At 38.8% G+C, this 13,059-nt stretch overlaps 1 protein-coding gene across 1 annotated transcript in view; it reads left to right on the plus strand.

Annotated features, from left to right (window-relative positions):
- The first annotated feature begins 1,138 nt into the window (after nucleotides 1-1,138).
- Nucleotides 1,139-13,059, plus strand: part of LOC112779536 (uncharacterized) — an 83,104-nt gene continuing 71,183 nt past the window's right edge. The window contains exons 1-3 of the mRNA XM_025823836.1: nucleotides 1,139-1,535; nucleotides 2,180-2,430; nucleotides 2,743-4,182. Coding sequence (XP_025679621.1) covers nucleotides 1,139-1,535; nucleotides 2,180-2,430; nucleotides 2,743-4,182 — 2,088 coding nt within the window. The remainder of the gene's footprint in view (nucleotides 1,536-2,179; nucleotides 2,431-2,742; nucleotides 4,183-13,059) is intronic.

Here is a 13,059-nt window from a genome sequence, read left to right on the forward strand (position 1 = left end):
TAACTGCCTCCCTAAATCTCTCATCACTCCTGGAAGAGAGATCTCAACAATCTTAAGATAAATGGACGGTTATCTACCATCAGAAGTGAAACTACTTCAATTGTGGTTATTGGTTCATCCCCTATAAAGACACTGACACACTCAGGTAAATTTAAATTCCAATACTTTAAACCTGCTTAACCCCTTGCTAACTTAAGCATCGGAGTGTCTTGCAGGTACCACCACCCACCTTCTCACAAACAACTCGGACGACAACCACAAGACGTCGGACAAGTCGGAGCACACTCCATTGGGGATTTGGGCCTCACTTACATGCCCAAAGCGAACCTTGTTTCAGGTAATCCCCAGAACATTGACGTCGTTGTCGGAGACCTGGAGATCAACGCTCAATCGCGGACAACCAATACAAAGACAGATGCTCTGCGTTTGAGTCAGATCAAGAATACCAAGACATGGTCAATAACGACCAAGCTTTAGTAGTATCCTAGCCAAGAAAAGAGGAGCCACACGGAGAAGGCCCTTCCGGCGACCAAAGGAGAATATCATCCGAGATCCGCCTCCCTGAAGAGGAGGGACAGCATCATGACGCCGACCTCATGGGATGGCTACAAGGACATCAAGGCCGACTTGAATAGCTAGAATGGGAATTAGAGAGCGTGAAGCGGAGAGGATCCTGAAAAGAGAGATCAAAAGGCAAAGAGAGCTAGAGGATAAGCTCTCAAAGCTAGAATCCAACCTTCAAAATAAGGACTCTTGTACGGCTCGAGAAGATAGTCCGCTGGGGGGAGAAGACCTATTCTTTGAGGATATCATGTGGGCTAAATTTCTCAGAAACTTTAAAAGCCCCGACATGAACCTGTATGATGGAACAACCGACCCAAAGCATCATCTCAGCAACTTCAAGCGTCAGATGTACTTGGCAGACGGCTCGGACGCTACTCGATGCAAGGTCTTTCCGACAACACTGACCAAAGCAGCCATGAAGTGGTTTGATAGCTTGCCCCCTAAGTCTGTATCCAGTTTTAACAATCTCTCACGCAAATTTCTTACCAGATTTTGAATCCAGAAAGACAAGGTCAAGTATGCACCCAGTCTACTCGGAGTGAAACAAGAGGTCGGAGAACCCCTGAGGGAATACATGGAGAGATTCAACAAAGCGTGCTTGGAGATTCAAGACTTGCCTACTAAGGCGGTGATAATGGGACTCGTGAATGCTCTCCGAGAAGGACCTTCCTCTCAGTCCATATCAAAAAGACATCCGACTTCCTTGAACGATATACAGGAGCGAGCTGAAAAGTACATCAACATGGAAGAAAATGCCAGGTTACGAGAACCGAACTGGCGACTTGGGAACCCTCACCAATCAAAGAAAAAGGAGAGGGAGCCCAAGAGGAAAGAAGAAGTCGGACCCAAGACACCCAGAAGGTGTCACAACAACACCCCGTTGAGGGCCTCCCTTGTAGATGTATACAGGAAAATTTGCCACACCGAGAAGCTCCCTTCCCACCCCTACCCCCGCATGGAAGTCGTAATAAGTATTGTGAATACCACAAGCTTTATCGAAACTCAAAAAATGATTGCTATGACCTAAAAAATGTGATAGAAAAGTTGGCTCGAGAAGGTCGACTGGACAGATATCTCACGGAAAGGTCAAGTAATCAAGGAAAAAGGAAGAGAGACAACGAAGACCTCGAACAGAGAGGTCCACCCCCACAAACTCTAGAGTGACATGTTCACACGACCTCGGGTGGCTTTGCTGGAGGGGGACTTACTAAGTCGTCTCGGAAAAGACGCCTAAAAGAAGTCTATCAAGTCAGAGATGCTGGACTCGAACTCCCTACCATCTCTTTCACCAAAGAGGATGGACGAGGTATCGTATCTGGACATGATGACCCAGTAGTAATCACCATGATCCTCGCCAATGCTCACCTGTACAGAACTCTGGTAGATCAAGGAAGCTCGGCTGACATACTGTTCAAACCAGCATTTGATAAGCTGGGACTGGACAAGAAAGAGCTAAAAGCTTATCCGGATACCCTCTTTGGATTAGGGGACGCCCCCATTAAGCCACTAGGCTTCTTTCCCCTGCACACGACTTTTGGAAGGGGACTGTAGTCCAAGACTTTAAGCATCGACTTCATTGTTGTCGATGTAACCTCCGCTTATAATGCCCTGATAGGCAGAATAACCCTAAATCAGCTAGGAGCGGTCATCTCAACCCCTCATCTTTGTATGAAGTTTCCAACAACGGAAGGGATTGCTACCATCGAGGAAGATCAGAAGTTGGCAAGGAAGTGTTATAATGAAAGCTTGAACCTAAGGGATAAAGGCAAGGATGTCAATACAATTGAACTCGGAGGAGTCCGAGTAAGGAAAGAGTTACGGCCACAACTCGGAGGAAAACCGGAAGAAGTCCAAATTGGGCAAAAGGTCTGAAAAAACACTAACATAGGAGCTAAGTTAACAAAGGATCTGAAGCAGGAACTTGTAAAGCTCCTACAACAGAAATCTGACCTGTTCTCCTGGAAAGCCTCCGACATGCCTTGGATAGATCCCGAGCTGATGTCACATAGGCTGGCTGTCTACCCGGGATCCCGACCTGTCCAACAAAGGAGACGCAAGCTCGAACCCGAACGGGCTCAAGTGGTCGAAAAACAAGTACAAGCCTTGCTAGAGGCAGGGTTTATCAGAGAAGTCAAATACCCGGTCTGACTGGTAAATGTGGTGCTGGTTAAAAAGCAGAATGGGAAGTGGAAGATGTGTATCGACTATACCGACCTCCACAAAGCATGTCCAAAGGACCCATATCCTCTACCCAACATTGACGCCATAGTGGATTCTAACTTGGGGTATCAATATTTATCATTTATGGATGCTTACTCAGACTACAATCAGATCCCAATGTATAAATCGGATCAAAAGATAACATCTTTCATCACACCCAAGGCAAACTATTGGTACGTGGTGATGCCATTTGGATTAAAAAATGCAGGGGACGCCTATCAAATGTTCATGAATAAGGTGTTTTCACCTCACCTCGGAAGCCTGATGAAATTATATGTAGATGATATGTTAGTACAGATCAAGGACGAAACCAGTCTCCTGACCGACCCCTCACAAGTCTTTGGTACCATAAGGAAGCATGGGATGAGGCTAAATCCCACCAAGTGCACCTTTGCGGTGCAAGCTGGAAAATTTCTAGGATTCATGCTAACACAAAAGGGGATTGAAGCTAACCTCGACAAGTGCAAAGCAATCCTAAATTCTTGTTTAAAGAAAGTCCAGCAGCTGAATGTCCGACTTGCGGCTTTATCTAGATTCTTGGTAGGATCAGCATTAAGATCCCTACCACTTTTTTCATTACTTAGAAAAGGATGTCAGTTCGAATGGACTCCTGAACGTGAAGAGGCCTTTCAAAAGTTCAAAATATTTTTGAGCCAATTTCCCATCCTTACTTGGCCAAAGGCCGGGGAAGAACTTGTATTATATTTAGTTGTCGCTGAGAAGGCCATGGCGTCAGCAATAATACGAGAAGATGAGGTCGGACAACATCCCATCTACTTCACTAGCAAGGTGCTACAAGGTTCTGAATTAAGGTACCAAAAACTTGAGAAGTTTGCATATGCCTTAATTGTAGCAGCCAGAAGGCTTCGACCTTATTTCCAAGCTCATACTATAAGAGTCCAGACGAACCAGCCGATGAAGCAGATCCTTCATAAAACGGATATTGCAGCTAGAATGATTCAATGGGCCATAGAGTTGTCCAAGTTCGATTTAAAGTACGAAACTCAGACAGCAATTAAAGCTCAATGCTTTACCGACTTCATAGCAGAATATACAGGCGATCACATAGAGGCCTCCACGACTTGGGAGCTATATGTGGACGGATCATCCAATAAAGTTGGAAGTGGAGTGGGCATAATATTGGTCAATCAAGAGGGAACTCAAATAGAAGTATCCCTGAAATTTGAGTTTTTCGCCTCTAATAACCAAGCAGAATATAAAGCTCTGATAGCGGGACTAAAGTTGGCCAAAGAAGTTGACGCAACTAAAGTGGTAGTCTTCAGTGACTCCCAGATAGTGACTTCTCAAATTAATGGAGAGTACCAGGCAAAGGACCCCAATATGAAAAGGTACTTGGAAAAAACTTTAGAGTACCTTAGGCAATTCCCAGAAACTGAGGTCAGGCATATAACTCGGGAATTCAACAGTAGAGCCGATGTCCTCTCCAAGCTAGTGGTGCACGAAATCACAATCACAATTTTGCAATTCTGCACAACTAACCAGCAAGTGCACTGGGTCATCCAAGTAATACCTTACGTGAGTAAGGGTCGATCCCTCAGAGATTGTCGGCTTGAAGCAAGCTATGGTTATCTTGTAACTCTTAGTCAGGATATCAATAATGATTCTTAGTTTTAATTGCAGAAAGTAAAAGAACATGAAATAAAGAGTACTTGTTATGTAGTAATGGAGATCATATTGGGGTTTTAGAGATGCTCTGTCTTCTGAATCTCTGCTTTCCTACTATCTTCTTCTTCACACACGCAAGGCTCCTTCCATGGCAAGCTATATGCTGGTGGATCACCGTTGTCAATGGCTACCAGCCATCCTCTTAGTGAAAATGGTTCATGTACATGGCTAATCATCTGTCGGTTCTCATTTGTGGTGGAATAGGATCCGTTGATCCTTTTGCACACTATCACTGCACCCAATATTTATGAGTTTGAAGCTCATCACAGTCATCCCTTTCCAGATCCTACTCGGAATACTGATGCTTTAGCATCTTTTCTATCTTTTCCTAGTGAATTTGCATCTAATTTGTTGAGTTTAATAAAGAATTAATTATCTGTTAGCCAATATGGATGCTACTTTGAGTCTTTTGCAATTTTATTTATTTTAGGTAGCATTCGGCTGGATTTGATGGAGTCTCTACATCACAAGAACAAAAGGAGATGGCAGCGAGGAGCGACGCGTACGCGTGATTGACGCGTGTGCGTGATTTAGACTTTCCACAACGATGCGTACGCGTGATTGACGCGTACGCATGATTTGAAGAAATTTACAGCGACGCGTTCGCGTAACCGACGCGTCTGCGTGACTCGTGAAAATGGCCATCGACGCGTACGCGTCACACGTGTAGAAAACACAGAAACCGCTGGGGTGATTTCTGGGCCCCATTTTAGCACCCAAGTTAGGCGCAGATCCAGTGAAGCCAAGTGGTCCCCACGTTGCAAGACTCGGAGTACTTAGTTGATTCTGATTTAAATTCAAATTTGATTTTAAAATAGGAAAATGTATTATTTTAATTTTAAAAATTAAATTTTAAATTAATTAGGATTAGTTATAAAAATGGGAGACTTATCTTCTATTAGAGATTCCATTAGGGGGATTCCATTAGAGAACTGAGTACATTTTACCAGAATCCTAGTTTTCTTCTCGGAACCATGAGCAACTAAACTTTCATTGTTAAGGTTAGGAGTTTTGTCTATTTGTATGGATTGATTCGTTTGATCTTTCTAATTTAATCCATGTTTTGATTTATATTTCAATAATTGTTTTCATTCTTTATTTTATGAATTTGGGTGGAACGGAAGTATGACCCATGTTCTAATTGAGTTCTTGTAAAATTTGAAAAAGCTCTTTACTTGAACAACTGCTTGAAAACATATCATCCTAAATTTCTAATTATTTGTATTTAACGGGATACGTGACATATAATCCCCTTATTTTTGGATAATTAGGATTTTTGTGGCATATAAATTGGAACTCGATCATCACCCTCTAATTGGAATTAATTGACCAAGGAATTGGCAGTTAATGAATTTTAGAGGATACTAGGAAGGTCTAAGGAATTAGGGTCTAGTCACATATAGTTTGCCATGAATTAAATCTTGCATGATTAAAATAGTTAGTAAGAAAAATTAATCCAGAAAAATAGATAACTCTGAAACCTTAACTATCTTCTCAATATTTTATTCCCAACTTATTTATCTGCATGTCTTTAATATTCCAAATTTACTGTTAATGCTTTTGAACTTCCAAACACTATTTTCTGTTTGTCTAACTAAGCCTATCAAATACTATTGTTGCTTAATCCATCAATCCTTGTGGGATCGACCCTTACTCATGTAAGGTATTACTTGGTACGACCTGGTGCACTTGCCGGTTAGTTTGTGGTTTGTAAAATACCGCACCAAATACCACAGACAAGGTTTAGACTTTTTGAATCTCAGGAATGCTTCCAATTGATTCTAGCTTATACCACGAAGACTCTGATCTCATGGATTTGAATGCTCTATTGTCAGGAGAGGCAATCAAACTCATGAACCAGGAGCCCAAGAGATACACACTCAATCTAAAGTAGAACGGAAGTGGTTGTCAGACACGCGTTCATAGGTTGAGAATGGTGATGAGTGTCACGGATCATCACATTCATCATGTTGAAGTGTGAATGAATATCTTAGAATAGAGACAAGCATGATTAAATGAAAACAGTAGTAATTGCATTAATCCATTGAGACACAGCAGAGCTCCTCACCTCCAACCATGGGGTTTATAGACTCATGCCGTCAAAGGTACAATAAGGAATGTAAAAAATGTCATGAGGTAACAAATGAATCTCTAGAAGTAGTTTTTTTATACTTGACTAGTAACCTAGGTTTACAGAAAATGAGTAAGCTAAGATAGATAGTGCAGAAATCCACTTCAGGGGCCCACTTGGTGTGTGTTTGGGCTGAGCATTAAAGCTTTCACGTGCATAGGCTATTCCTGGCATTAAACTTTAGCTTTTGTGCCAGTTTGGGCGTTTAACTCCAACTTTTATGCCAGTTTTGGCGTTTAACGCCAGAAAAGGGTATAAAGCTGGCGTTTAGACGCCAGTTTGCACTACCAGATCTCGGGCAAAGTATGGACTATTATATATTGCTGGAAAGCCCAAGATGTCTACTTTCGAACGAAATTAAGAGCGCTCCAATTGGGCTTCTATAGCTCCAGAAAATCCATTTCGAGTGCAGGGAGGTCAGAATCCAACAACATCTGCAGTCCTTTCTCAGCCTCTGAATCAGATTTTTGCTCAGGTCCCTCAATTTCAGCCAGAAAATACCTGAAATTACAGAAAAATGCACAAACTCATAGTAAAGTCTAGAAATGTGATTTTTGCATAAAAACTAATAAAAATATTATAAAAAGTAACTAAAACATACTAAAAATTATGTAAAAATAATGCCAAAAATCATATAAATTATCCTCTCATCACAACACCAAATTTAAATTGTTGCTTGTCCCCAAGCAACTGAAAACAAAATAGGATAAAAAGAAGAGACTATACAATAAATTCCAAAACATCAATGAAGCTTAATTCTACTTAGATGAGCGGGGTTGGTAGCTTTTTGCTTCTGAACAGTTTTGGCATCTCACTTTATCTTTTGAAGTTCAGAATAATTGGCATCTATAGGAACTCAGAACTCAGATAGTGTTATTGATTCTCCTAGTTCAGTATGATGATTCTTGAACACAGCTACTTATGAGTCTTGGCCGTGACCCTAAGCATCTTGTTTTTCAGTATTACCACCGGATACATAAATGCCACAGACACATGACTGGGTGAACCTTTTCAGATTATGACTCAGCTTTGCTAGAGTCTCCAGTTAGAGGTGTCCAGAGTTCTTAAGCACACTCTTTTGCTTTGGATCACGACTTTAACCACTCAGTCTCAAGCTTTTTACTTGGACCTTCATGACACAAGCACATGGTTAGGGACAGCTTGATTTTAGCCGCTTAGGCCAGGATTTTATTCCCTTGGGCCCTCCTATCCATTAATGCTCAAAGCCTTGGATCCTTTTTGCCCTTGCCTTTTGGTTTAAAGGGCTATTGGCTTTTTCTGCTTGCTTCTTTTTCTTTTTCTTTCTTTATTTCTTCATTTTATTTTATTTTTTTCGCAAGCTTTTTCCTTTTCACTGCTTTTTCTTGCTTCAAGAATTAATTTTATGATTTTTCAGATTATCAATAACATTTCTCTTTGTTCATCATTCTTTCAAAAGCCAATAATTTTAACATTCATAAACTTCATTATAAAAAATATGCACTATTCAAGCATTCATTCAGAAAACAAAAAGTATTGCCACCACATCAAATACTTAAACTAATTTCAAGATAGAATTTAAAATTCATGTACTTCTTGTTCTAAAAAAATTCTACTATTTTATTCATGTTTAATGATGATGAGGAGAATAAATTATAGCTTACTTGGAGATAATAAAAATAAAAATAAAAATAAAGACCCTAATTATTAATACTCATGTAATTCTTAAGATAGGTTTCTAATAATAAAAGTTATCACAGAATTAAGATTAGGACTCAACAAACTTTATCTTGGGAGATGGATGCTCCTTCAATCTGTGGGGTGTCTGGTCCTTCAAGGGAGAGCCTCTGGCGCTTCAGCTCCTGTAGCTCACACCCGTGCTTTTCTTGTTCCTTAAGCAGTTTGCAGAGCATGCTATTTTTATTTTCATGTTCTTCTTTAAGTTGATCCATAGCTTCTTGCAACTTGGTGACAGATGCTTCTAGGCGGGCCCAGTAGTCAATTTGAGGGATTTCTGGGAGGAACTCCTGTGCCCTCCTCTTGATGGAGTTATCGTGCACTTGTTGTCCTTCCATTGACTTTTTGGTGATTGGGTGCTCAAGTGAGATGAACTCATCTACTCCCATCTTTACCCCAGCATCTTTACATAGCAGAGAGATTAAGCTTGGGTAAGCCAATTTGGCTTCAGCGGAGTTCTTATTTGCAATTGTGTAAATCTCACAAGAAATCAAGTGATGAATCTCCACTTCGTTTCCCAGCATAATACAATGAATCATCACTGCTCTTTTGACAGTGACCTCGGAGTGGTTGCTAGTGGGTAGTATAGAATGCCCAATGAAGTCCAGTCATGAAAGCTTCAATGCTCAGCCCAAGCACACACCAAGTGGGCCCAAAAGTGGATTTTTGCATCATTTACTTATTTCTGTAAATCCTAATAACTAGTCTAGTATAAATAGGACCTTTTACTATTGTATTAGACATGCTGGGATCTTTTATCAGTTTTATGCTATCTTAGACATTAGGGGCTGGCCTCACGGCCATGCCTGGACCATCATCACTTATGTATTTTCAACGGTGGAGTTTATACACACCATAGATTAAGGTGTGGAGCTCTGCTGTTCCTCGAGTATTAATGCAATTACTACTGTTTTCTATTCAATTCATGATTATTCTTGTTCTAAGATATCCATTCGCACACAAGAACATGATGAATGTGATGATTATATGACGTTCATCATCATTCTCAACCTATGAAAGCGTGCCTGACAAACACTTCCGTTCTACATGCAAACGAGCTTGAATGCATATCTCTTAGCCTTCTGGTTCATGATCAGAGTCTTCGTGGTATAAGCTAGAATCAATAGGCAGCATTCTTGAGTTCCGAAAAGTCTAAACCTTGTCTGTGGTATTCCGAGTAGGATCTGGGATGGGATGACTATGACGAGCTTCAAACTCTCAAGTGTTGGGCATGGTGACAAACGCAAAAGGATTAATGGATCCTATTCCAACATGAGTGAGAACCGACAGATGATTAGCCGTGCGGTGACAATGCATTTAGACCATTTTCATTGAGAAGACAGACGATAGCCATTGACAACGGTGATCCCCCAACATACAGCTTGCCATAGAAAGGAGTATGAAGGATTGGATGAAGACAGTAGGAAAGCGGAGATTCAGAAGGAATAACATATCTCCATATGCTTATCTAAAATTCCCACCAATGAATTACATAAGTATCTCTATCTTTATTTTTATGTTTATTTATCTTTAATTATCAAAACTCCATAACCATTTGAATCCGCCTGACTGAGATTTACAAGATGACCATAGCTTGCTTCAAGCCGACAATCTCCGTGGGATCGACCCTTACTCACGTAAGGTTTATTACTTGGATGACGCAGTGCACTTGCTGGTTAGTTGTGTGAAGTTGTTAAAAAGAGTTGAGATTACAATTGTGCGTACCAAGTTGTTGGCGCCATTGAGATCACAATTTCGTGCACCAAGTTTTTGGTGCCGTTGCCCGGGATTGTTCGAGTTTGGACAACAGACGGTTCATCTTGTTGCTCAGATTAAGTAATTTTCTTCTTGTTTTAACCATAATTTTATTTTCAAAAAGTTTTCAAAAATCTTTCAAAATTTTTTTCTTTTTCGTTTTTCTAAAAATAATTTTCGAAAAATCCAAAAAATTTTATAAAATCATAAAAACAAAAAATTTTGTGTTTCTTGTTTGAGTCTAGTGTCAATTTTTAAGTTTGGTGTCAATTGCATGTTTTTAAAATTTGTGCATTTTTCAAAAAATTCATGCATTGCATTCTACATGATCTTCAAGTTGTTCTTGACAAGTCTTCTTGTTTGATCTTCATATTTTCACTTTTTGTGTCTTTTGTTGTTTTTCATATGCATTTTTGAATTCTTAGAGTCTAAACATTAAAAATTCTAAGTTTTGTGTCTTGTATATTTTTCTTTGCTTGAAAATTTTTCAAAAATAAGTTCTTGATGTTCATCATGATCTTCAAAGTGTTCTTGGTGTTCATCTTGACATTCATAGTGTTCTTGCATGCATCATTGGTTTTGATCCAAAATTTTCATGTTTTGAGTCATTTTGTGATTTTTCTCTTTCCTCATTAAATTCAAAAAAATAAAAAAATATATATTTCCTTATTTTACTCATAAATTTTGAAATCTTTGGGTTGACTTAGTCAAAAATTTTTAAAATTAGTTATTTCTTGTTAGTCAAGTCAAGATTTCAATTTCAAAATTTTATCTTTTCAAATTCTTTTTCAAAATCAAATCTTTTTCATTTTTCTTTCATGATTTTTGAAAATTTTAAAAATTGTTTTTCAAAATCTTTTTCTTAATTTCATTTCAAATTTTCAAAAACTTTACTAACAATTAATGTGATTGATTCAAAAATTTCAAGTTTGTTACTTTCTTGTTAAGAAAGGTTCAACCTTTAAATTCTAGAATCATATCTTTTAGTTTCTTGTTAGTCAAGTCATTAACTTTAATTTTCAAAATCAAATCTTTCTAAATTTATTTTTCAAATCTTTTTCAAAATAAATTTCAATCATATCTTTTCAATCATACCTTTTCAAACATATCTTTTTCAAAATCAATTTCAAAATCTTTTCTAACTTCTTATATTTTTAAAATTGATTTTCAAAACTTTTTCAATTAACTACTTAACTCTTTTGTTTGATTTTAAAATTCTTATCTTTTTCAAAACCACCTAACTACTTTTCTCTCTCTAATTTTCGAAAAGCACCTTCCTCTTTTTCAAAATTATTTTTATTTAACTAATTGTTTTAACTTATAATTTCATTCCTTTTCTTAATTTTCGAATAATAACTAATTTTTAAAACAAAAACAAAAATATTTTTCTTCTCTTTTAGTTAATATTCGAATTCCCTCTGTCTCATCTCTTTCTATTTATTTTATTTATCTACTAACACTTCTCTTCTACTCATAATTCGAACCCTCTTCTCTTCTCTCTCTGTGTTCAAATTTTTCCTCATCTATTCTTCTTCTCTTCTACTCACAAAAAGAAATCTCTGTACTGTGACATAGAGGATTCCTCTTCTTTTCTGTTCTCTTCTTTTTCATATGAGCAGGAGTAAGGACAAGAACATTCTTGTTGAAGCTGACCCTGAACCTGAAAGGACTCTGAAGAAGAAGTTAAGAGAAGCTAAAGCACAACAATCCAGAGAAAACCTTACAGAGAATCTCAAAAAAGAAGTAATGGCCGAACCCAACAACAATGCAAGGAAGATGCTTGGTGACTTCACTGTACCAAATTCCAACTTCCATGGAAGAAGCATCTCAATCCCTGCCATTGGAGCAAACAACTTTGAGCTAAAGCCTCAATTAGTTTTTTTTGATGCAACAGAATTGCAAGTTTCATGGACTTCCATCAGAGGATCCTTTTCAGTTCTTAACTAAATTCTTACAGATCTGTGATACTGTTAAGACCAATGGAGTTGATCCCGAGGCCTATAAGCTTATGCTTTTCCCTTTTGCTGTAAGAGACAGAGCTAGAATATGGTTGGACTCTCAACCTAGAGATAGCCTGAACTCTTGGGATAAGCTGGTCACGGCTTTCTTAGCCAAGTTCTTTCCTCCTCAAAAGTTGAGCAAGCTTAGAGTGGATGTTCAAACCTTCAGGTAGAAAGAAGGTGAATCCCTATATGAAGCTTGGGAAAGATACAAGCAACTGACCAAAAAGTATCCTTCTGACATGCTTTCAGAATGGACCATCCTAGAAATATTCTACGATGGTCTGTTTGAATTGTCTAAGATATCATTGGACCATTCTGTGGGTGGATCTATTCACCTGAAGAAAATGCCTGCAGAAGCTCAGGAACTCATTGAAATGGTTACAAATAACCAGTTCATGTACACCTCTGAAAGGAATCCTGTGAGTAATGGGACGCCTCAGAGGAAGGGAGTTCTTGAAATTGATGCTCTGAATGTCATATTGGCATAGAACAAAATGTTGACTCAACAAGTTAACATGATTTCTCAGAGTCTGAATGGATTGCAAAATGCATCCAACAGTACTAAAGAAGCATCTTCTGAAGAAGAAGCTTATGATCCTGAGAACCCTGCAATGGCAGAGGTGAATTACATGGGTGAGGCCTATGAAAACACCTATAATCCCTCATGGAGAAATCATCTGAATTTCTCATGGAAGGATCAACAAAATCCTCAACAAGGCTTTAATAATGGTGGAAGAAATAGGTTTAGCAATAGCAAGCCTTTTCCATCATCCTCTCAGCAACAGACAGAGAATTCTAAGCAGAGCCCCTCTAGCTTAGCAAACATAGTCTCTGATCTATCTAAGGCCACTCTAAGTTTCATGAGTGAAACAAGGTCCTCCATTAGAAATTTGGAGGCACAAGTGGGACAGCTGAGTAAAAGAGTCACTGAAACTCCTCCTAGTACTCTCCCAAGCAAGACAGAAGAGAATCCAAAAAGAGAGT

The sequence above is a fragment of the Arachis hypogaea genome, chromosome 3, assembly GCF_003086295.3.
Source record: "Arachis hypogaea cultivar Tifrunner chromosome 3, arahy.Tifrunner.gnm2.J5K5, whole genome shotgun sequence".
NCBI lineage: Eukaryota > Viridiplantae > Streptophyta > Magnoliopsida > Fabales > Fabaceae > Arachis > Arachis hypogaea.